At 38.2% G+C, this 25729-nt stretch overlaps 2 protein-coding genes across 2 annotated transcripts in view; both read left to right on the top strand.

The window, feature by feature from the left end:
* The window catches only part of LOC123026809, a 1248-nt gene extending 374 nt beyond the window's left edge, over window positions 1-874 (top strand). The window contains exon 2 of the mRNA XM_044436857.1: window positions 14-874. Coding sequence (XP_044292792.1) covers window positions 14-604 — 591 coding nt within the window. The 3' untranslated portion in view covers window positions 605-874. The remainder of the gene's footprint in view (window positions 1-13) is intronic.
* The window catches only part of LOC123026804 (ligand-dependent corepressor), a 53048-nt gene extending 32414 nt beyond the window's left edge, over window positions 1-20634 (top strand). The window contains exons 5-8 of the mRNA XM_044436844.1: window positions 2266-2398; window positions 5875-6162; window positions 8717-8810; window positions 11155-20634. Coding sequence (XP_044292779.1) covers window positions 2266-2398; window positions 5875-6162; window positions 8717-8810; window positions 11155-12124 — 1485 coding nt within the window. The 3' untranslated portion in view covers window positions 12125-20634. The remainder of the gene's footprint in view (window positions 1-2265; window positions 2399-5874; window positions 6163-8716; window positions 8811-11154) is intronic.
* The last annotated feature ends 5095 nt before the right edge of the window (window positions 20635-25729 follow it).

The following is a 25729-nucleotide window of genomic DNA, read 5'->3' as shown; positions in this document are numbered from 1 at the left end:
CTCGGATATCCAGGCAATTCTCGAATCTGCACTACGACCTTCCACACGCAAATCGTATTCAGCAAAGTGGAGAAAATTCTCTTCCTTTGTCAATGCCTGTTCCTTCTCTCTGGAGTTGACTTCGATCGAGAATATTTTGCAATTTCTATTCAACCTTCATCGCTCGGGACTCAAGCCTTCATCTATAAAGATCTATACGGCTGCTATCTTGCATTTTCGTGGCAGCATCCATGGATCATCTGTTTTTTCTCAACCCCTGATTCGCCGTTTCCTTAAAGGGCTACAAAATTTGCACCCATCGGTTCAACCTGTTATGCCGGCGTGGAGTCTTTTTGTTGTAGTTCAGGCCCTTACAAAACCTCCATTTGAACCTTTGGCAACAGTGGATTTACGCCTAGTTTCATGGAAAACTGCCTTCCTTGTTGCAGTTACTTCAGCCAGAAGAGCTAGTGAACTGTGTGCTCCACGTATAGACCCACCGTTCTTGAACTTTCACAAGGAAAAGGTCGTTCTCCGAATGGACTCCGAGTTTCTTCCCAAGGTGGCTACACCGTTTCATTTGAACCAAGACATCGTCCTCCCTGCGTTTTTTCCATCTCTGTAGACTCCAATTGAGTGCTCTCTCCATACGCTGGATCTTAGGCGCTGTCTAGCCTTTTACAGTTCTCGCACAGAAGCGTTCAAGAATTCCAATAGACTTTTTGCCAAGTATGCTGCTCATGACAAGGGCTCTCCAGTCTCATCTCAGCAACTGTCCAAATGGATCATGCAGACCATAATCCTAGCATATCAATTGGCAAAACTTGACTTACCCTCACTTCCGAGGGGGCATTCTACGCGAGCAGTAGCAACTTCATTGGCCTTTGCTGCAGGGGTTCCAGTTCAGGATATTTGCAAGGCTGCAACTTGGGCTGCTCCATGTACTTTCGCCAAGCATTATCGGCTTGATGTATGCGCCAGAAGGGATTGTTCCTTTGGTAGAGCTGTGCTCTCTGCCATTCTTCACTGATGACACCTTCCCTCCTCCAAGTCTGGTAAGCTTGCTAATCACCCATATGTGTGATGCACAGAGGCCATGACGAAGAAGAGCAGGTTGCTTACCTGTAACTGATGTTCTTCAAATTGCCATCTGTGCATTCACAGAACCCACATGCCGGCCCCGCATGGTGTCAGTGAGTGGACCGTTTTTTCTTACTGTCTGTTCCGTGTTATTCCTACGGTACCGTTTTTTCTTGCTGTGATGATGTTTTTCGAATGTTAGGGGGCGAACGTCGGTCTTCAAGACTGAGTAAAATGGCGGATGCTCCACTCTATCTATACTGCAGCGGGGAGGGGAGCGGAGCGTTTTCCCGCCAAAAACCATTAGCTTTCTAATCTTCCGGCCTAGGCACTGCGCAGGCGCAGCACCCTTATGTGTGAATGCACAGATGGCCACTCGAAGAACATCAGTTACAGGTAAGCAACCTGCTCTTCATAAATTTATAAACCTTTACTCTTCCATAATTATAAACTGAAAAAAACCCAAATACCATACTGTGTGGTGTGGACGATACTGCAGTCTCTTGATTTGAGTATTATAGTTGACTTTTTTAACTTTTCTAGTTTTGGTATACTTTTGGAGATAATTTTTTTTGTACGTTCTGTTTAGTACATGATACTACTAGTTGTGATTCTTACACATTTGTAATGAGTTACATTCTAGTAACAGGATATGTTTTTGTTTATTTTGGATTTAGTAGCTGCTCTGCTGGTCTTCAGTAAGTACCTATACACTGTTTTGGATTAGATGAGGATTAACCAACAGGGATTTAATGGAGACAGAGAGAAATATCTGTGTTGGATGTAGTCAGGCTCCATTTCTAGAACTGGATGAGTTACTCGGCAATAACTTTTTACCTGGGTGTGTTTGTGTGGATCTTCTCTTTAAAACAGGGCCAGCTCAGATTTGTCCACATCTCTTAAGCAGAGGTTAAGAGCATTATTACATTGAATCCAATTGTGTGTTTATAGGGTTTTCAGATAGTAATTTCACTACATTCACACAGTCATGTTAATTCTCTTGAATCTGGGTTGATGAATAAGTTCAGCACTAAGTATTAAGCAATGACTTGTATGTATTCTGCTCTTTAATTAAGATGTCCTGAGACATTTGTAGGGGATGGGATAGAAAAGTCTTTAAATAAACAAACAAACCATGATTTAAAAATTAAAATCAGCATGACAGAGAAGATGAATATTTTGATATTTTGTTAAATGTTTTCATAGGAACACCTAGGCAGTCTGGATGAGCCAGCTTTGGAAGTTGGGCACCAAGCTCTGCTTAGACAAGAGCAAGCAAGGATCATTCGATTTGAGAGGCAAGCAGAAGAATTCCTCCATGCAGTCTTTTATCAAAAAGGTTGGTCTTGGTGAAAGAAGAAACTAGTTAATAATTAGGACATTAAAGCATTAGGTTTTAAAAACTGCAAATAATGTGTGTGTGTAGATAGCTAGATAAATTTTGTGATAGAATTGACCCAATAAATACTCATTAGAAACATCATATTCATCGGATGAACTGCATATATACATTTGGTGACAGTTTACAATCCTTGAGGCATTTCAGTGCATATGCTACATTTGGCTTTGTTACTGGGTGCATTTGTATATCACGGCAACCAGCTCTGCAAATAAGCTGTGTGTGGGACTTGTTCATGCAACAATCCATCATATGCCCAACAGTCAATCAGTTTTACTGCTGATTGCTCTCCCGATCCTTCTTTCTTAGTCCTCTAACTGGTATCTCAGTTCTGTGCAGAAGAATCTGTTTTGCCTCTCCTTCCTATTCTTACTGTGCCCCTGTTTTCACAGCTGTCGAAAAAAGTGCTTACAAAAAGGGATATTTCTCTCCCCTTTCTGGAGTATCTAGAGGCTTGGTGAAGTATGGAAAAGGTAGAGGGCACTGAGAATTATCAAGGCAGTACTTTAAAACAGATCACAGGGGAAGATATACTTGCCGCCTCCCTTCAGGGCAAAGCTCATTTTGCTGCTTTGCTTTTCAGTTGACAGCTCCTTAATTGGCTGATGTCACATGCACAAAGCAACCCTTATGGAGACTTGCTTGATCAGTGTCCAGGGAATGTTACCTACTGTACTTGGACTGTGAACACATTTACTAGCAGATTGGTCAAAGCAAGACCCCACATTTTAAGGAGGCATACCTATGCACCTTCCAAAGAGTGAAATTTTCTAAACCAATTGCACAATTCCTCATATTTTGTTGCCTCCAATTTTTTTAAAAAATGGTAATGAGTTAGGGATGGTCACTCCAAAGTACTGCTTGGTAAAGCAGCTATCAGTGGTGACAATCATAGAGAAGATCACCAAGTGTAGAATGGATTTTTGCTGTTCTTGCAAAGTAGATTGCTGGCTGCTTCCCACAACCCACAGTCAGATCTGTCTTCAGAATCTGGACAACCAGCCCATCTTGGGCTCAGCAACCCCTAGTTGTCAGAATGGTTTGTTGCCCAAAATAGCCCCTCTTGCAAAAAGTGGGCCAGATTTGCACAAGGCAGCAGTCCACCATAGCTAGTTACCAACAGATTGCCATTTCATTCGAACATGGTCATTGTCTTTAAATATTAGCTATGTTAATTATGTCCTTCCATTTCTCAAAATATCCAACATGACCCATTCTACAAATAATTTATAAAGAACAGTAGTAGTTTCCTTTTAAACATATTTATCTGATTACTAGGAGATGCAAATGGTTACCAGTTACCACTAATGTATTACCAAATACATATTTAAACAGCATATTATAAAATTAAAGATCTCAGAAGAAAATCTTGCTTAGCCTTCTAAGGAAAAGATTAGGTACAATTTAACATTTGGCAAATTTGACCCATAGAAGCTACTTGATTTAAATGATTTCTGGGAACTTGAAATCATATCCTTATTTTGATAATACTTTGATAGTTTGTCCCATTCCTAATGTTTGAAATGAGTATGGTAAACATTTAGAAAAGTTTCCATTTTAAATATCTGCTTTGTTAAAATAATCCATTTTTTCTTAGTTGATTGTGAAATTTCCTCACTTGGATCCTTAAAGGCAAACACTGCTTAGCCAGAAATGCCTCAAGTATAGGGCATTTTGTGTGATGGCAGGGTTGCAACCTGACTGATCCACAATGCACATTCTAGAACAAAAACTTTGATGCCATCTCTCAGGGAGCCCAGGCAAGTTAGGGTCATTCCCCAGAACTTCACATTTCCTTACCCCAGTTTTCTGTTTATTTTAACACAGTAGCAAGGAATATTTTTTGTTTCAAAGGCCAGTTTGCTGTTATGAAATATGTCAGGCTACATGCCAAAAGTGGGTGGTGCCCACTTGCCAAGCACACTCTCACTTGTGCACTGTGAGCTGGTTTGGATGACATGTCAGCATAGCATGAGTCATCTGAGATGTCAGCCCACTTGTTTTGTTGTATTATCCCAGGAAATGGAGAAGCTGAAGGCGAGAAGAAGAGGCCCAGAGATTCCCCACCCCCTTTTCAATTGATATTTGACTAGTTTCGGCATAATCACTATGTGATGCTTGCTGTTTCAGCCTCCTACTACAACTGTATCGATGCTTGTTCTGTGAACTTGATGTGTCTGTGATCATGTTTCATTTTTCTATTCATGCCTAGGTTTTAGGTGAAGGTTAGCTAGTGGTATACTTTTGTTATTCTGTGTACTTGGCAACAGTAGAACTACTTTGGGCTTCTACTGTTTACATATACACATTAAATATTGACATAATTGCTTCATGTTTGCAACTGTATAAGGTTAAATTAAGCATGTTGTGGTTATAACTTTGAATGCTATTCTCAAGAAGTAATAGTGCAATATTGGGATTTCTCTTCTAAGTAAGAGGGGGAGGAGGTGTTGATTTTTCTTCTGCAGTCTTGGGTAGAACCAAAATTAAAAGTGAGAAAAATATGATTGTGTGTAACTCTTAGAAAATCAAGGAATGTCTAAGGGGGGTGGGCAAGCTACATGCTGCTCTCTGCTGCTTCCTGTGAGGCCCACCAAACACAGAGGAGCCCCACCAATTTTTCCCTGCAGCCCAACTACTTTAGTAATGACCACTGCCCTGGTGTTGCCGAGATCCCTGTTGAAATAGTAATCTTGAAGGTTGGAAAACACTTTAACTGCCACTTCCTGCAATCCCTTTTCATTGGGCAAGGCGGGGAGGCTTAAACCTCCACATCCCTGTGTGCTGATACATGGATGGGGGAAGTGCGCATGAATGAATGTACAAACACATGCGTATGGCCCCCAGTCTAGCATCACATGCAGGTCTTGAAGCCATGATGTTAACTGCCCCAGCTATAGGGTCTCATTGTTATCCTGCTGGAAAAGTTCTATTATAATAGTAATTCTGTGAATCATTCTCTGAAACAAATACATTTATGTACTTATTTATAATTCATTTTTATACCACGCAGTAGTGCAACCCCATGCAGAACAGATTGAATATTACCCAATTAGACAGATGAACCACTGAATGACAGCCTAGACACATGTCTAATACATTCTCTTGCTGTTCCAGCATTGAAGAATTTTGCAGTTTTAAAATAGGTTATGTTAGTAATTCAGTACAGCAATATGAAGAAGCTGATACACATACACCATTACAGTTAAGATACTGTGGAGGGAGAGAGTGCAATTTCTTTACTTGGTTTAGATTTCTCAGCTTAAGTTGAGAGACTCCGGTGTTGTTTTTGTTCAGCAGTTTAGAGCTTGTAAAATACTGCAACTTTATGAATTCCCCCATCCCATAAATAAGCCCTGGGTATGCAAATTTCATGTTTCACTTAGAATTTTCTTCTAAAATATTTTACTGTTTAGACAGCCCTAGGGTCTCGGACCCCAACATTCCCCTAGTGGCCCGTGAGATCATGCAGCGGATGATCCGACAATTTGCTGCTGAATATACCTCAAAAACTAGCTCTACTCAGGACTCCAGCTCGCCCAATAGCACAAAGAACCAAAGCCTGCTGAAAGCATCTCTGGTTGCCTCATCCCCTGTGGGTGCAACGGCTCAAAACCCTGTGCTCAGCAAACTTCTCATGGCTGACCAGGACTCGCCCTTGGACCTCACTGTCAGAAAGTCTCAGTTGGATCCTAGTGAACAAGGTATGTACACCACATTTCTTTTAAAAACTTTTTGCATACATTTGTAAAAGTCAGTCACTAATGCACTGGAGCAAACTCTGCTGTGCTTGCTCCTCAATGTCACTCCATTTGAAAATCTCCAGAAATGAGTGATGGTGGAACACTAGGGACAAGCAACATGTTATAACAGCTGCCTTGTAAATGGCATGGGAGAGATGGCCAAAGAGGAGACAGCAAAGAAAGGGAGCTGAAAATCTGTTGAGAGACACAACCCAAACTAAGTATTGCTACCTGGAGATTGGGTATAGCTATACTGAGTTGGGGAAAAGTCATACTGAAACCTGTGACCTCAGTAATTGGTTGGCCTTCAAGTCTAGGTTGGGATATTTGGCTTTCCTAGGGTTAGCAAAGATATTAAATTGGCTTAGAAAGAACTTACCAGAAAGTGTTTTGCCAACTTTTTGAAATATATGTCTAGTTTTTTCTTGAAAACCTAAAAAACAATTTTTTCAGCCTCTTTAAGCAATGTGTCTGTTTGCCGAACCATTCATACAATTAGATAATTTAAGCACTCTTATATAAGTGCTTATTCAAAATTCCAGTGAAGCTTACTCCTCAGTAGGTATGTGTAGGATTGTTGCTCTAAATCCATAATGTCTTTTGCTCTGCCTTTATCAGTTAGGCAGATAGACAATTCCTTCTCTTTATTCTGGAATCTGTTAAAATATATAAGCATATAACAATCTTTCATTTGCCTTATTGGTCTCTTGGCTAAATATTCCCATTTGTTTAATCATTTCCTCATATAATTTATTAGACTTTCTCATCTGTACAGCTATCCACAGAATCTTTTGCAGCTTGTCAATAAGAGCTTCTTGCAATATAGAATTCAAAATGTAATCCATTAGAAAAGTGTCCTCATAAGTGCCAAGTGGAATAATTCTTGTTTGAGTCTGAGACAAATTGTTGCTTAATATAATGCAAAATAGAATTGACCTTTGCTCAACGGTAATGTTGTTCACTCAGGCTCAGGTAGTCCTCTATTATAAACCATGAATTCTTCTAAGTATGCATAACTAGTTATTCCACACTTCTGCCTGTTAGTCCATGTGTGTAAATTTCACCTTCTGACAAAAGTAAAAATGTGATAGGAAAGATGCTCATTGTGCACACTGTGAGTTGTTATTCTTTTCAGGTAGAGAAAGGTGGATCTTTTTATTAGTAGAACTAAGGGAAAATGTAATTGGATAGGACTTAGCAAGGTCATGCATCCTTTCCTTGTTAATGTGGGTCTTCATCAGAGCTGTGTCTGACTCCTTGATTTGCAGAAATAAAAAGTGAAGTACTTTTGATAAACTATCTTTGAATTTGGATTTAATTTAAATAGGACTGTTTGAATAATTATGAACTTGGCTCATATGTGTATAATGTGTATAATATTAAACATTTGTGGCTTAATTTGGGTGTTCTTTTCAATGATCATTGATTTGATAGAAAAATTTAGATACACAATGTATTTATGAGTTGGTCCTAAAGGTGGTATGGATACCATTTAACATAGCCAGTGGATTATGGTGAGCCTACTAGAGCAGGAGAAATTGACTGAGTTGTGGAGTAACTAGTTCTTTCAGCAAGAAAAAAAGTTTCTGTATGCATTAGGTATTCTATTTTAAATGCTAGGAGTGGCACTTGGATTTGGTTGTTTTGAATTATTACTTTGCTTGCTGCCTCTTAGAAGTTGTTAATAACAGCGGAATATTTTCAAAGATCGTACAGGTCTAAGAATGACTATATATAACCTGTGGTTTCTTGAGAGACAGACAGTGCTGTTTGTTTAGTGAAAATGACTGCATCAAGTGCATTAGTTTAGAAATCATAGGTATCCTACCCCTAATGGCTAAATAATTGCTCCTTATCTTGCCAAAACCCATGGAATATATGTTATGTGGTTTATGCATTTTTTGGTATGACTTCTAGGATTTCATTTATTGCGTTTGAATTTGTATGTAACACTATTGTTTTAGGAGTTTATTTTCTGATTTAGTACAAAATCCCAAGAGCTTTTAAGACTATTAGAGTGGAGTGGACAGAAGGTAGATCTCCAGATGTTTTAGACTTCAGCACCTGGAGCCAGCATGGCCAGTGGTCATTTCATTTAGTACATGTGTATGGTGCCCCATACCCCATAGGGCTAATAGAACAAAAAAAATTCATAAAAATACAATAATACATCAGAGCAATACGATCAGGCAGTACAATATTTAACTGTAAGCGATTCAAAAACTGATCAGGAATAATGGGCATTGAAGGTAAAAAATGTGGAGAGCTTGTATTATAGCAGTCTATTGTTTATTTGCTAAATTTAAATCCAGGAGATAAATAATTAAAACATATGAAGAGATAATAATGGCGGAAGTACTTAGAAGCTTTGGTCTGATGTGAAAGGTTTGGTTCCACAGTGATGCAGCTTTAACTTGGGGCTGTGTTTTACCAAGCATAAAAACTTAAGTCTTCACGTGTACTTTTGGTTTTACTCATTACATCTTATTCTAAAATGATTCTCATGTCTCTGCAGACGGTGTGCTTGATTTGTCCACTAAGAAAAGCCCATGTGCAGGCAGCGCCTCCTTGAGCCATTCAGCTGGCTGCTCCACTACTCCTGGGAATGGGTAAGGGAAATAGTGTTCTTGCTCAACTTTCATGGCTGCTGGTGTAACTGGGAAGTAGGGGGGGTGTCAAATGCTTTCTCATAAGTTCTAAAAACTGAATTTTAACCCTTCAGAGTATAATCATTTCTTGCAGAGCCTACCTTATCCTCAGTTTTCAAATATGAACTTTAGTAGAAAAATTAATTCTGTGTTAGAAATATTTTAATTATACAGTTGATATAATTGTAGAGAGAAAATCTTTCAGGTGTTAAAAATACACATCTGTGTACAGTTTTGACAGCCCCTGTGCTACTGACTCTGGAAGCATTCAGCATCAACTGGTGGGCTAATGCCTTGGCAAGGATTTTACTGAGCACCAGTTGTGTCGACTAGCACTTCCACTCAAAGTCTATACAAATGGCTACTGCAGTTTGTTTGATTGTGACAGCTGGAAATGGGCTGTTAGAATTGCAGTTGCAGCAGCTTCATGTATGGAACGTGCCATTTGATATTATCAATGTGTGCACATGATTTCTGCTGGGTTTTAAGTCCTCTGTTAGTCCCATGCCACTCCCATAGTGATCACACAGGGACTGCTGAATATCTGAACTAGACCTTAGTTGGATGAGATTATGGTTAACCTATTGTTTGACAAATCAAACACGATTGTTTCATTTAGTCAGCTAGGACACCTAAGCAAACGAGGTGGCTGATGAGGAATTGTAGAATGTTTGTTAGGGTTTTTTGGTGCAAGCTACTATTACAACACAATAGTCTCATCTCGTTAGTTTCTTATGGCTCATTACATTTATGGCAAATTTGTAATTACCCACCTAAGGGATATTTGCAACATGAAATATTGAATAGTTCAACCATTCCTGATAGTGTATCATTATCATACTAGCAAACATAAATCCTGGATGTAGATTTCTTTTGGTGAAGGTTGTATAGTCCTAACAACCGTATGTTTGTTTGGGCATGCTTATAGGTAGAAGTCAACTAGGAATAAAGGATGGTCGGTATTATTTTGAGAGCCATAATGAAATATTTTTTAACATGTTCTTTTTAATTAATCCTTTTAATAATATTAAGTGACTGAATTTAGATGTATAATCACATCTTAAAGTTACTGGATTTCTACCTAAAAATAGCAATTTTTTATAGCCAATAACTTTAATTGTGAAAATTAAATCTTTTAGTATGTCAATCTCTTACATAATCACTTAATTCTTTAAATTGTTCAATGTTGATAGGCTCTGTGGATTTTTTTAAAAAATAACCTTCCACGGATGGTTCAATGTCATTTTCAACAGATCAGTATTTTTACCTGAGTAGGGAAGATGTCATTAAGCATTATTGAACAGTACTATGTGTTCATGTTTATGCCCTTCCCACTGCCATTCTTTACATTCAAATCTTTTATATAAAGGCTGCTTTCAAGATAAAAGCAGTTACATATATGATGATTATCTTCATTGGCAGAATACAAGGAATGTATTACATGCTTTTGTTCACATTATTTACAGAATCTAGAAGAAATGTGTGTATATGTTTTGATAGTTTTATTAGATTTCACATACTGTTTTAAAAATAGATTAACTCCTTATCTGTGTGATCAGTAAAGTTGGAAAGCAAATAGCATAAAAAATAATAGTTCTGTTGCAAGAAAATACACATTTTCCTACCTTAGTCTGTGGAAAACAAAATGGAACTGATACTTATATAATTCATGATGCTTAATTTTAAAAGAAAATGAGTCAGGATTTGGGCAGCATTTTTGAGAACCATTTGTTTCTGTTCTAGTGTTAATGCAAAGTAAGCAAACAGCTTTGAATTCTGTTGAGCACTTTTGATGCTGAGCAGCAGCTAGCATATATAGTGTGAATCATATCCTCCAGGGCTTTCACCATTTTATAAAAAGTGCAGGTGGCTGGTGTGTGATAGTGTGTGTGTTTAATTTACTGCATTTTGTCACTTGGCTTACTCTTTTATTACTGTACTTGTTTAGTGGTAACGTCACACTAGTAACACAGTCGTGAATAGATTCTGGCGAATGATTATTCCTTTCTAATCTATAATTAAGATGCTATTTTCAGACACTTGCGCGAAGCCTTTTCTGCTCCAAGATTTTGTGAACCCAACCAAAGACCAGCTGACAGGTTTCATTTTTCTTTGCCCAAAAAGCTTCTCTTTGTTTTTGAACAAGTTTTTAAAAACTGACTGCTGAAACTTAGAAAAATAAAAATAAAAAACCACAAAAGTGATGTTACCCAAGCAAGGCCTTCTAATAAAGGAGTGGCCCCCTCACCCATTCTTCCCTACCTGTGCAAGTCCTGCTCACATCAGTTTCCTTCCATCCAATTAGGCGACCTGGGAGACCCAGCCAGCACCATGCAGAGGGACTTCGGAGTGGTGATGGGGTGCCCCCGAGAAGTTGGCAGGATGGAACAAGGGAAGGGTCTGGCCACTCCACATCTCTCAAAGTTCCATTGGCTCGATCACTGCAGATAAGCGAAGAACTGCTGAGCAGAAACCAGCATACTACAGCTGCCAGCCATGCACCATCTGGGCTGCAGAATCACGGACAGCACATGATACTATCCAGGGAGGCTTCTTGGGCAAAACCACACTATGAATTCAACTTCACCCGAATGAAATTCAGGGGAAATGGTGCACTCAGCAACATCAGTGACCTTCCTTTTCTTACAGAAAACTCAGCCTTTCAAAAAATGGCACTTCATACTAAACAGGATGGGAAAAAGGACATGAGCCATTCAACTCCTGTGGATTTAAAGATACCACAAGTTCGAGGCATGGACCTTTCGTGGGAGTCCCGTTCTGGCGACCAGTATAGCTATAGCTCTTTGGTGATGGGTTCACAAACGGAGAGCGCGCTTAGTAAAAAGTTAAGGGCTATCCTTCCGAAACAAAACAGGAGGAGCTTGCTGGATCCCGGACCAGATTCCTGGGGCTCAGATGCTGAGCAATCTACCTCTGGACAGCCATATCCCACCTCTGATCAGGAGGGAGATTCTGGCTCTAAGCAACCTCGGAAGAAAAGAGGCAGATACAGACAGTACAACAGTGAAATATTGGAGGAAGCGATTTCTGTGGTGATGAGTGGGAAAATGAGCGTCTCCAAAGCTCAGAGTATTTATGGGATTCCCCATAGCACCCTGGAGTATAAAGTGAAAGAGAGGCTGGGCACTTTGAAAAACCCTCCAAAGAAAAAAATGAAATTAATGAGGTCGGAGGGGCAGGATGTCTCTGTAAAGCTTGAGATAGATCCCCAGGGAGAGGCAGCACAGAGTGCGAATGAGTCAAAGGATCATTAGGGATGTTGTAGAGTGCCAATTACATAATAAACTGGGTGAGCACTACGGCATTATTCAACTCCTGCTCTATGTACCCAACTCCTCTTCAGTTACTGGGTGCAGGACATGCTCCTTTGCAGTTCAGCAGAGACTTGTGTGGACACAGGGGAAAAGGGGTGCTCTGAATGTTGCATACTTGTAAATTTTCTGGCCCAGTATGGCTTGGAGCCCTTTTTGTGTTTTGTTTTGGTTTTGTTTTTTGGCCTTTTGCATGTTTCTCTAATGTTCTATAGAGAATTGAGTTACCTCACAAAGAATGCAGACATGGAAGTGGACTGCTTGCCTCTTGAGCCTGCATGGACTTTCGGTTCTTTTATTGGGTTTGCTTTTTTCATATGGCCTTTAACAAAAACAAAAAACAAAAAAACACAACTTTATTGAACTCTAGTACCAGACTTTTGAAACAAAACTGGATCGTTGCTTTATAATTAGAATTTCATTTCGTGGATCCAGTGGGTTTGAAAGAAAATATTAACTAATGACTGGTCAGAACTCAGAAATTGGTGGTTGGATTTCTAGTCAGTTGGGTCTAATTGGAGTCATTTTGTTTTAAATTCTACTCCTTTACCATTTGCAATCTGCTTAGTGCTCACCCGGCGGGGAGGGTGGGATGGGGGAACTTTACATACACTACCTTCAGAATGCTTTGGTTAATTCCTTTTGAACACTACCTTCACTGTAATTTTATTTGCTCTTTATTATAAAGGTAAGAGTTGGACTTGCCTGCTTGAGGATGTAGCCTTATCTCAACAAACTCCTTGTATTCAGGAGCATCAGGGTACACTGAATGATACATTAGGGTATTCCTCACTTTAACAAAACATGGCTTTCTGTGAGCTACATGCTTTTAACAGACTGAATTTTGAGTTTGCTAAAACTGTTGTTCCAACAACTTTTTTTTTTTTGAAAAAAACCTTCTGTGGGTTAGGAATATGTATAACAGCTTGCTGTAATCTTGGGCAAACAAACAAAAAAACCCTCATAAAACCCACTAATATTTAAACATTACAACCTCAGTAGTCTGCCTAAATAGTCATGTAAATGAAGGATCTATGTTAATGTTCAGGGAATAAATTTTTACAAATTTTAATAAAACACATGATCAGATCATTCTGGTCTGGCTTAGGCTGAGCATCTTATCTAGCTGTAACACTGTCAGGGTTGAACACCCAATGGGTGTTTCCTTTTTAAATACTAAAGTTGCCAGTAGCAGGAAATGTTCTTGCGTATTCTGAATTGTTGTTTTTGTTTTGTTCACTGTTGCTTTAATAGTGGACTAGCACACACTCACATAGACAGATCACCACTAGCACTCCTAAATCCACAGTTCGGTCTTTTTAGTTACAGAGGCATCTAATCATTCTTGCATGTTAAGCTTTAAATAAAGCTTTCTGAACTTGCAGCTTCACTAAATCAGACTTATTGGTTCCTCGGGTAGAGAGACAATTTGATCTTAGCTGTGCAAAAGATGAATAGGACTCCATTCTCCTGCTTTGCACAACCAAAAGAGGCAATGGAATTTGTATATGAGACAACATTAAGCACTGTTCTTGGTTAGGTCTCTTGTGTTAATGACTGGAAGTGGATGCTACGATTCATAGGAAAAAGGCCCAGAATAGCCCCAGGGGCTGCTGCTTGAATTTTGGGGCAATTAATTAAATTGGCCTTGATTGGTTGATTGAATACAGTGGGTTTCTGGGATGCAAAGGTTAGGCACACCATTGCTGTCATGTTAAATATGCACTTCTCATTCCTGAGAGATTGGGCTTTTAGCCCAAATATGCTTTGTACTACTGTTGTTAGACTTCTTTGTTTTGATAGCTTAATGTATTTCCATACTCAAAAAGCAGAGTTCCCTTAGCTTATCTAGTTGTCATCTCAGTACAGAAACCTGTTTGAAGCTCCATAGTGGTGTAGAAACTCTGCAATATAATCCAGTTTCACTGGAAATTGCAATAAAAATGCACTGTTTTAAATTTGTGGTTTCATCTGCTATTGAAAGTGTGGGAGAAGGTTTGCTGCAAGCTAGAAGTGAAACACTTGCATAGAGTTTTACTGTCAGAGGTTTAACCTTTTGTGGCTGTTTTTATTTAAGTGATGTATGAGTTGGGTTCTATAAAACCTTGTCATAGTGTATGTGGTGTGCTCATTTTACTTATCTATATATTTTCTATGTGTATCATTAAGTGGATGACAATCGTGCAGCAGAAAAATGGTGTGCCTACCCTTTAATGCTGCAGTTTAGAAAGAGAACTAATTGTATGTCATTTCAGACCATAGGTTGAGAACTGTAAATAGATAGCGATAGTTGCATATTCTTACTGCTTTGGTTAGAAAATGAATTAAACAACCAAACATTTAATTTTCTCAGATTAAAATCCTGGGACCTGACGATTGTAAGATTCCTGTCTGCAAATCTTTGGCATATAACATTTAATATCTGTGATCACTTCCTATTCAGGTAAAATTTCCCAGAAGCTTTGGAGCAACCATATTTCCTCAAAGGTCTCTGTTTAAAAAAAAGGAAAAAGTAGGTTATTTTTAAAGCACTATTTGCATTACTTTGGTAATTGCAATATAAAATAGCCATTATCGTTTTGTGAAGCATGATTGAAATTAGTTAGTTGTCCCTTTCTAAAGTTTCAGAAGCCTCTCAAAAATAAACAAAAAGCTGCTGAATATTCAAAAGATATAAATATATCTATATTTTATCTTATTGTAGGTTTTGTAAACTTAGTCTGTAATATTCAAGTGCACCTTTTTAATGTTAAACTTTTGTTCTAAGATTTCATCTCACTTGTTTTTTCCAAGGTGGCTCATCCTGTGGCTGTATCTCACTCTAGATCCCTAAGTGATCCACTGAAGTCAGACTGCTCTGACAAGCGCCTTTGGTGTAGCTTTGAGTAGTATTTGGGAGCATCTTACCTGTAGAAGAAATGGAATCAGTGTTTATCCATTAGCATGCTTAATTTTCTGCTGACCAGAAGTTTGCATGGCCAAAATCCCCAACTGACCATAGTTTGATGTGGGAAGATGTGATTTGCTGCTGTCTTTGTAAGAGAAGCCTTGTTTTCTCCTGTTTCCAGTAAATGGATGCTCATGTAAACTTGTGCAAGAGATAGGCTTTAGGCCTTGTTTTTTCCTGCTGTTTTTTGAGGGTATGTTAAGGGAACATAGCCAAGTGCAATGCTTCAGAAATAGTGAAGTCTGTAGGAGGAAGATCTGGGCATTTTTATCATGTGTGTCTAATCCAGGACCAGATTTTGGTAGGACTATAGAATATCTGTTGATGATATTGCTTGTACCTGGATAATAGAAAGAAACTGTGAACAATATTAAGTGGCAGCCTCTGTGTCTACAGACCAAGTATCATGAAGGATAGGTTCTCCCTCTACTCCCAGCCCAGAAGACTAATGTTAGAGTGTGTGTGTGTAACGTTTAAAATCAAGTTCACTATCGTACTGGAATTTAGATGTTGCTTGGTGACCTTTTGCTGCAGCAGGTTATACAGATGAGTAAGGCTTAGTGTCGTAGGGGTACAAGTGTGGAGTTAATTATTGTACAGTTCTGTGGAGCGAGCCCAGTGTGTAGAAAATGTATCAGTTTTTTACTTGGACCTGTAAGATATAAAAAATTTTTTCCTGAAAATTCTGGAGATCTGATGAACTATTACCTCTTTGTCAGCCATTCTAGAACCTCATTTCCAGTACTCTGGGCCTTTTCCTTTTCTCTGCAGCTCTCAAGCACGTTAGTTGTAGAGTTTTGGGTTCTTGGCCTTATTTTATGATAAAACCCCTCCAAGCTACCCAATTCATTTAAATAATCAAATGATAGCTCCCCCAGGAGCACTCAAAGTCCTGTTCTTGCATCAGCCAAATTCTACCAATAATATGTCCTTGCTTCTGGCTGGTCCCAGGACTTCTCCATACTGCCTGCTACTCTGCCTCCAAAGGAAAGGCCTAGTCTGAATGTTTTCTTAAATAGCTCCTAATGCAAACCTGGAATCATTTAAATAAGCCTTTACAAATGAGATGTAAATTTTAAACATGGTAGCAGTACAGGTCTGCTTTGTTTCCTATGTTATATCCCAAAACTTCCTGAGAAATATAAGGCAGTTTGAGGGAGCTGTGATCTCAAATGGAGACAGTAGTCACTCAGAAACTGTTAGGAGTTAATTATGCCAGATTTTTAAAATAACATTTTTTCCATGGAAAAAGCCTGTAAACACTGGCTGTAATTCTGATATGTTGACATCAAGTGTTATAATATGCTCTCAGTAAATTACTCAAAAATTTCATTTTGTAATACCCTTGGTGGTAAGGGAAAGCAGATTCCCAACCCACAGTATATAATACATAGAGGATTAAATCCTCCTAAAGTATCTGAGTTTTTAAGAGGTGAATAAAGGCATGACACATACATGGGTGAGGGAAACATACTTAGCATTCCTCTTTCTTATCCAGAAGCACTTTGCTAGATTTTTGAAATGGAAATATAAAAGTTTAGCCCCTTTACCCCGAAGGGTTGGTGGTTCAGCTGCTAGCCAGGGCCAACTGAATGACTTAAGCACCCTTCAAGAGAACAGGTTAGCATAAAAATAAATTTGTTCCTTTGTTTTCAGGCAAGCAAAGCAGAAATATTTGTAGGAAGTTATTGGACACCATACTTTGATGTAAGCATCTTTGCCTTTCCCCTTGCAATTTCAAAATTAAATTGCAGTTTCAAAAGATTCTATTTGCTAATCTCCATTTTGCCTTTTGTCTGCAAATTATACTTTGCGCAATTGGCTTTTATTCTATATCTGTCCAGTTGCTCTTAAACTTTGATTTTAAAACTCATTTGTGTGATAGAGATAATCATGATTTCCCTGTTATCTTTACACATTGTTTTAGTTTAAAGTTAGTAATCTTTCAGCCCTACAGAGTCATGTTGCAGTTTTGTGTCAATACAAAATAATCTATTTAATGGAACAAAACTGCTGAATGTTGTCACAGGTAAACAGCTTAGTATTGATGTGATATATACCAGGGTTGGCCAGACTGGCTTGCAAAACATACTCAGTTTCTGGGCAATTGTAGAATATGAGCAGAAACCAGCTCTCTGTTGGAGACATTAGAAGTGTATTCTCTGTTGCATCAACTTATACTTTCACATTAGGAGTATTAAAAAGAAAAAAAGGAGAACACCGTGAACATTATGGGTTGTATGGGCAAAGGAGCCACGGGCTAGGAGATAAGTGAGCTTTTGGGATTTGGAGGTATATGGCCTATGACTCTCTACCCCTGTATGATGCTTTATGGTGTAGAACTTTGGCCCTTTCCTTGCTAATACATAAAAAATGTTTAGTCAGGATTTCAAATTTAGTAACTGAACAAATGTCTTGCAAAGGTCTAAAAATATACCGTGGCATTCTAATTGGCAGTAACAAGAATTATAATTTTATCTTTTGAGTTTGTGGATGATATTCTACAGAATCCAATCTACAGAAACTCAAGATAGCACAGAAGGAAAAGCAATTGGCCTTTGTGACATCTTGTCTGGCAGTATCTGGATTTTATTTAGGCAAAGGTTATCAGTGACATTTTCAGTATTGCAAAAGTATCTGTATCCAGGTAATATCCTACAAACTACTGAATTCTCACAAATGATCATAAAACCCAATTTTATTAATACAATGAAGAAACTAATCCCTAGAAAATCATTTCCCTGTTTATACAATATATACTTTATGAATCCTCAGTGAGAAGAGAATTTATCTGTGTGCCACCATCCTGTAATGATCTAAGTATTTCCTCTCCCACTCTAAAATAATGGACATGCCACCTCAGCCTCTAATGTACCTCAGAGTTGGTGCTATGTTCTTTAGAACCCTACAGGCTTAATAGAAATATGTGTATTAATCCTTGCAGACCATTAAAGCGCTTATTTAACCTGTTTTTTTTAAAGAAAAGAAACAGAAAAGGGACCTTTCAGCACTTTTACTGTTACAGCTCTAGTCTTAATTTATCTGGTCTTCAGAGTCTAAGGTACTGTCAAAGTTTCAATCCACAAATGATTGATTGCTTTTAGGTCAGATAATTTCTGTTGATAGTAATCTATCTTTAAGAATAAATAACTCTGTTTTATAGTGTTCAGGCAGCTTCTGGGCATACATGCCTGATATTTTAAGTAAACATTTCAGTAGACCATTTCAGGGCTTTAAGATTTGGGATCTAAATGGGGGAGGCTAGGAGAAGTTTCCCAAATGAAGAATAGTTTTAGACCATTGTGTAGTGCTCAGTTTGAAAGTATATCACTAGGGAAATGGGTAGGGATTGTCTCTCTCCCTTTTTGTCTTCAGGGAATGAGCAGTATTTAGAATCTTTGGCTGAAATTCAAGCCTTTTTACCATGTAAATTTTAATATAAATTCACAGACATGCTTTTTACATCAGAGGACTGAAAATGGATCTTAATGTTTAAGTTGTCGAATGGTATATTTCTTAAATGAAGGGAGAAATTTAAAAAAAAATTAACTAGATTAGCATACCAGCATTAGTGATCTTAAGGGATTTTAGTATGTAATAGGAAAGTCTTTGATTAAAACTCTAATCTTGAATTGCTAGTCTGTAACTAGATGCATTCTACGTTAGCAGGTGAAACTTATTTACTTGTTGAGAGAGGGTAGGTGGCGGCTGTCATTTGCCCTAGCTTTGGAAGAACAGATTGCAGACGGCAACCTCTTGGAGTCCCGTTTGGTGGTTATATCCATGGGATTTTTGCTTATAGCAGCTTACTGCTGCTTAGACATGTATAAATACGTTTTGAGTGTTTGCTCATAACTCTTTCTAACCTCCACTTGTTAAATTGTCAGATGTTGGTATTTTATCAGTCCGCAGTGTAAGTTCTAAACTAACCTTCTTAGGATTCCAGCTTGTACACACACTGTTTGAAAACCCTCAGGGACAGTTTACACACTACCCTCACTCAATTCAGGTACTTGTACACTATTCTTAAACCTAGCAGTGACTTGTATTTTGTTTTTGCTTTTATTTTGATGTGCTGATAGCACATCCTTGATGAATGTCAATTTAAACTCAGTTCAGGTATCCAGGTATAACTCAGCCAAACGGATTTTAAAGCTGCATATTACTCTCCAGCACGCAGTGCCTCAGACACGTAGTGGCATTCTGTATATTCAGTTATTACTACTGAGCAAGATCGCATGGGGGTTCCTGATAATTATGTATTGTAAGAAATTTCTATATATAGTATGTGTATTATGTTATATACATATATATTATATATGTAATCTTAAACGTATATATTTAAAAATGCCACTACCAAGCCAGCACAGCTATTGTCAAATACATTCCTGGCTGCCTCTGCAAATGGAGCAGGGACAGCTTCTCAGCATGGCTGTGGTTTCTCTTTCATCCCAGGTACTTCTAAACTTAAGCACTGGCCCTTGGGTGTCTGACCTCTACATTCTAGTTATGCAATGTCTCTAGGAATTCTGTGCACTGGCCACTGTGATGGAAGCCAATGGGCCAGATAGGCTTGAGTTTATTAGTAATCCTTCTGCCAAAGTTGGTGCTTTATGGCAAGAGTGTAAACTTTTCAAATAATCAGCAGCAGCACATACATCTGGGAGCAGCTGATCACTCCCGCATTATAGCCCTTTTCAGGTGTCTCACCTCTTGTGCCATGCACTAGTTAGGATATGCTGGCATTTCACACCTGTAATGGTGGGTCTGTTTGCTGAACACTAAAGATTGGTTATGTGTGTAACACATTAAAATAAAGCCTGCTGCTCGCACTGGCATTAGTTTCATTGTAATTGTGCGTCAGCAATGCCTCTGCTTTATTATTTGATGCTTTACACCTTAGAAAGTTCTATTTATGTAGAATATGGAAAATGGCATTTTTCACAGACCTCTAAAAGTACAAGTGTCATGGAAAAATAAAAGCAGGAACCCCCTTTTTAATCTATGGACCTCATTTCAATATACTGTTTACAGTTTGACGGAATTGTATAATTTAATATTTCTCTTGTACTGTAGTTTGTATTTATTTACAGATTTTTTTGTACTGTGTGATTTGAACTTTTTTGTTCCTTGCTATGATCAACATTTTATGTAGTAGAGCACTTATGATCACAAATTAAGGTTTTTGGTTTGATTGCACTACATTTAATTTTTAATGCAGTTCTGATTTTTTGACTGGACTTAATAAGCTGTGTCTTAATGTATGTGATAAGTACTTATAAATTTTTAATTCATGTGTTCCACTTTTTTTTTTTTTTTTTGCATTGTATGTCCAAAAGCGCTGGTTCTCTCGTGCATGTGTAAGGGTTTAACAGCCCTGTTGTATTCTTTGGCCATGTCATTTTGGAAACACATTCCCAGCTGTAATGTGTATGGTAGTTTTCACTGGATGCTAGACTTTTCAGAACCACTATTCTTCTAATAAATTTTGTTGTGAAAACTTGAATTTCTCAAGTGTCTTCTCAAAATAACTATGGTTTCGATATTTTTGTGATGTAATAGTTTAATAGTACCAAGGTGGATTAATTCATGTTTGTCCATGAAGAAAACTTCTGGTGTTGATAGTGGCTGAGTAGATAATTGGTGAATGAAGAAATGTATTCATGCAGCAGCTTCCTCTCTTCAGCTGTGTTTCAGTTCTCTCCCCAGCTGCCTTTTATTTTTTGCAGTTACACAATAATGTTGCCAATGTTCCCTTATTTTTGTCTGTATACCTCTAAATTGCCATTGTATCTGTTATAGTAGCATTTTACATGAATTGATTAAATGGAATTCTTTCTATATTTTTATTCTTAGCTGTTCTAGGCTTCCTACAAAGAAGAAAGAATTGGAATATAAGTTTTATAAATAAAATTTGATGAGGAACTGTCACCATGTTTCACCTATCATTTTCATGTTGTGTTTCTCCTGAATGTTCTTCCAGTGTGATATTTTACCAGATCCTGTAGCACTGTAGCTTTCTTCAGGATGTGATAAATCCCAGACCTCACCACATGAAAATGATGAGTTAACCTGCATAGTCGTTGTGTCAAAAATGAACACTTGAATGCAGCCAAGATAATATAGCTTCTAAATAGTATATAGTCAGCTGTATTTATTCTCAGAATTTTATGTGCTGACAGCCTTGAATTTATAAGAGATTGATTAGTGATACCTACTCTTCTTAAAACATTTTTATCATTTGTTTTTTACAAGATGATCCAATGCACTTGGTAATTTCGCATTTTTATGCATTCCTAGCTACCTTAGTTGTACAGTTTGTTTTGTTCTTAAATCATATGAGCCAGTTTTTGAGTTCCTTCTTGGTCACACTTACATCAACAAGAAAAATAACTGAAGGGCTGGGCTATGTTGATAGCCCAGCGGCATAGGTCTCCATAGTCTCCTTTAAATTCTGTAAGCCATGGCATGGGGATTTTAAATGGCAAGTGCCTTCAGGAAATTAAAGTTACCAAAAGCAGCACTTTCCTTTATTTTCTCCAATGTAAATGAATGCATGCAGTTCATTCTCTTTTAGTAAAAAGTACTGTGCTTCATTTGAGGACCCTTACAGGGTCCAAATTGTCTGATTGCTAGGTGGCACATTGTCTATTGTGCGACTTCATGGAAGACTAAATTGATCACCAAATATTTCTCCCCATTCTGCAAAATGTATGATGTCTTTTTTGGCATTATGTTTCACACACACAGACTATATTGCATTCTCATATTCTCTCTCTCTCTCTCACTCTCACTCTCACTCTCACTCTCACTCTCACTCTCACTCATATATATATTCCCTAACTGGAAGTCTGTGTTGATGGTGGTAGTAGTAATAGCTTGGTCGTTTATGATGGTTGATAGTGAAAGGTTTTGTCTTCACTGCAAATTTGACTGTAAATTTAGCATTTTGTATTTCTCCTTCTCAACAGGTATCCATTGTTAACTTACATAAGGGGAAGTAAAGGGGTGCATTTGGAGACAGCAGTGGCATTAGAATAGCACCTGCTATATAACCTCTATCAGCCTTTTCTCTGTGCCCTTTGTAGCCTGTTTACATTTTATCCACAGACATTTGTGGGAGTCTGTAAGAAGTTAAATGACTCCTTCCTATACTTGTCCACACCAGAATAGGAGTAGGCAATTTGTAGCCCTCCCAGGAGGCTTGGCCTGCAGTTCCTATCAGCCTTAGCCACCCTAGCCAATGGTTAGGGATCGTGGGAATTGCTGTCTACAACATCTAGAATGCCACGAGTTGACCACGCTGGACTAGAATGCCACAAAACCTTGCTTTATATGTAGTTTTTAATGAATAATAGAAGGAGTTGGGGTAGGCAGTTTTGGTTCTTTCTCCATCAGCATTTACTGCACTTTTTACTTCCTTGCTTCCCCTTCCAAATCTATCTTCTTCAGTGAAGCCAATGACATGAGTGGAGGAATTTGCTTTTTGTATGATGTTCTGCCCTGTTCTTCTAACTAAAAATAGTTGTAACCTCTGATGGGGTGGTGGTGGCAAGGAAACAGCCTCTCTTCTACATAGGAGTTGCTTTTGGGAATGTTTGACCAATTCATTTTCCAAGTAAGCCAACCCAAGGTAGAACTCTTATGTTCCAATAACTGCATGGAATACTATTATACTAATGTTTGGCACAGAAAAGTAAAATAAAACTTGAAAGCAAAAATGATGTCATTCATGTCTGAACAGGTATGTCAAAAGATTTCCATATGTACTTAGTTTCCCAGATTTCCATAGATGTTTCAGACAGCTTGAAGATGAGGAGAGGTGGCATCTGTATAGGCATAAGCTGTAGCAGCACACTTGATCCTTTATTACATTTCTATACTACCCAAAAGCCACAGTTCTCTCATTAGTTTGCAACAATTAAAATGCAGCACAATAAAAAATAATGAAGGCCTTAGGATAGCAGATGCCATTCACTGGGTGCGTAGATTATTTGTTTAACTGGAAGATGTTTGTTCATATGTTTTCACCTAACTTTAGAGACTCAACAGTGCCCATAATGGGTCAATTAAAGCAATGCAGTAACCTACACTCAAAGATAGGTATGGGTTGAACCATGGGCTGTTGTGTAAAACCATCTACACTAAAACCATGGTTTGTAAACAATCCATAAGGAGAATCTATGGTGTCAGTTTGTGTGATTAAAATAAGCCATTTTGGCATAAATAAACCATGGAGACTTACTGTGAGCCATGCCACATGCCAGACATGATTTCCATAATCATCACAAGGTTGTAGCTTATTGTCTTGTCCTTGTTTAACCCTCCCAACAGGCCATGCTACCTGGGTTCAGATGACACAATAAACTGTGGGCAGGTGGTAATTGTGGAAATTATGCCTAATGTACACCATGACTCAAATGAAGTACTGGGGCTTGTTTTGATCATGTGAAGTGAGTCTTCGTTTGCTGTTGGGTTGTGAGCTATGGGTTGTTTGTGATTAACAGAACATGGGTTTGTTAGTATGACTGCATTCACACAACGGAACAACCTCAGTTCAACAACTCACACCCAACCCCTAATGTACAATGTTGAGTATTGGTTGTTGTGTTGTATGAACCCAGCCAGTGACTCAGTTCCTACAACACATAGTTTATCATATTTATTTAGCTTATTTAAACCATGACAAGCTGTGAGACCTGCAGATGCCATACTATCAGTTCCTGGACTGAATTATTGTGTTGTGTGAACCTGTCTGGTAGGAGTTATGTGAGGTTAAGCAACCCTTGTAATGGCCTGTTCTGAATAAGCTGCAGTGTGAACCACCACAATGAGGCAGAAGGGACTAAATGAGAGATTTGAAGTGTACACTTTCTCCTGTTATATTGACCTGGCAAAGATAAAACATCTCTGCTATATATAACAGTTTGTCAAGATACATGGATCACAAAAGAATTTCATTTTTAAATTTTATTTATGAATGAGATATTAGATTATTTCTTCCTTTTCCCAGTTAATATTTTCATCTGCATGAAAATCTTGCATAGTACCCCTCATTTTTACAGGTCTGGTAGGAGGTGCTAGTATTAACACCTTGATTCTAATTACCTTTACTTGGAACTAAGTCTCACTTACTTTAGTAGTAGTCTGCTTCCTGATAAGTACACTTTATTAATGAGTCATGCATGGTAATGCTTGATGCTGCTTGTGACAGAGCAGCCATTTTCTTTTTGTTATTCACATGTGCACGTGCTCGCGCGCTCTCTCTCTCTGTCTCTCCCCCCCCCCCCCCAGGTGTGATTGTGTTTGTATTAGCAAGCTGAAAGCAAACTCATTTATAATGTGTATCTGAGATTTGTGTATACCATCCGAAAGATTGTAGCTTCATCACAAATCTATGTAGCTGCTCTCTTCTGCATAACAGTTATAACTGGAAGTACTTCAGCGTGCTGGATGGATTGCTAAACTCTAATGTTCTCCTTAATTAGAAATGCTGTACAACCCAACAATACCTAATTTATATTGTATGGCAAAACTTGCTGTGCTGCTTGATAGGGGTGAAGAGACAGGGAGAAGGAAAAAGGCAGGCAACAGAGTATGCAGGTGGCACTATTCTTATACATGTAGCAAAAAAGCAACTTCATTTCTTCTTTTCTCCTCTTTCCCACCCGAAGTCTCTTGGCCAGATGGTGATAGAATAATTTGCTTTCTATTCACTGCACTGCAATAGAGACACTACATATTTTTCTCAAAACAATATAGGTGATAAGTCAAGGCTGGGTTTGCATTCCGCACTGTCCTTCAGGTGTATGCAGGCAGTTGAGCAGAAAGTATTGTGCTCATTTGTCTTTGGCAAATGTATCTTGGTGTGACTTCCCTTGAGCCTTTTTTTTATAAGTCTTTGTACAATTTTTTCAGTTGTACAATAAAACACATTTTAATTTCATCATGAGGTTTGATGCATGTAAATAAATTTTCATGTCAAATTTTCTTAGCAATGTGACACCGAGAAAGGTGTTGCTTTCCAAACCAAGTAGGGAGGGGCTTGCTTCATGAGAGAATTCTTTCAATTTAACCATAGTTTTCTCTAATAAAGATTGTACCTGGCCCTACTAGTACAGCTCAATCTGTTTAAGAATAAAGCAGAACTCTTTACTACTTGGTTTTGTTGCAGCATTGGTTATGGATACTGCACACAAAGGTATATTTGCAATGAGCATATGAAGTCACCTTAAACCACCAAGGTCAGAACATCCAATTTTTTGAATTTTTGCACAAACAAAAGATTGGATTCAAATATTTGAATTTGTTGTAAATTGGTTGTTGGTATAGGAATAAAATTGATGAAGATGGTGGTGCTGAAGAAGTGCTGTTTGCATAGCATTTTTAAGAATCTAAATTCTAGGGCATTTAGGGTAAATGTCACCTTGTTTTACAAGGTTCAGAACTGACAGAGTGGTATGGAAAGGACACAGGTGCAGCTGGAGGACTAGTGGGAGTTGTACTTTGATCCTTAATGTTAACCAAGAATAGCATTAGTACCACAGTAACATTGCAAAAATCTGTAGAACTATCCTCAAACACAGAACAGAAATGGTTAA

The sequence above is a fragment of the Varanus komodoensis genome, unplaced genomic scaffold (assembly GCF_004798865.1).
Source record: "Varanus komodoensis strain SLA01 unplaced genomic scaffold, ASM479886v1 scaffold1, whole genome shotgun sequence".
Lineage (NCBI taxonomy): Eukaryota > Metazoa > Chordata > Lepidosauria > Squamata > Varanidae > Varanus > Varanus komodoensis.
This window is presented reverse-complemented; position numbering and strand designations above follow the sequence as displayed.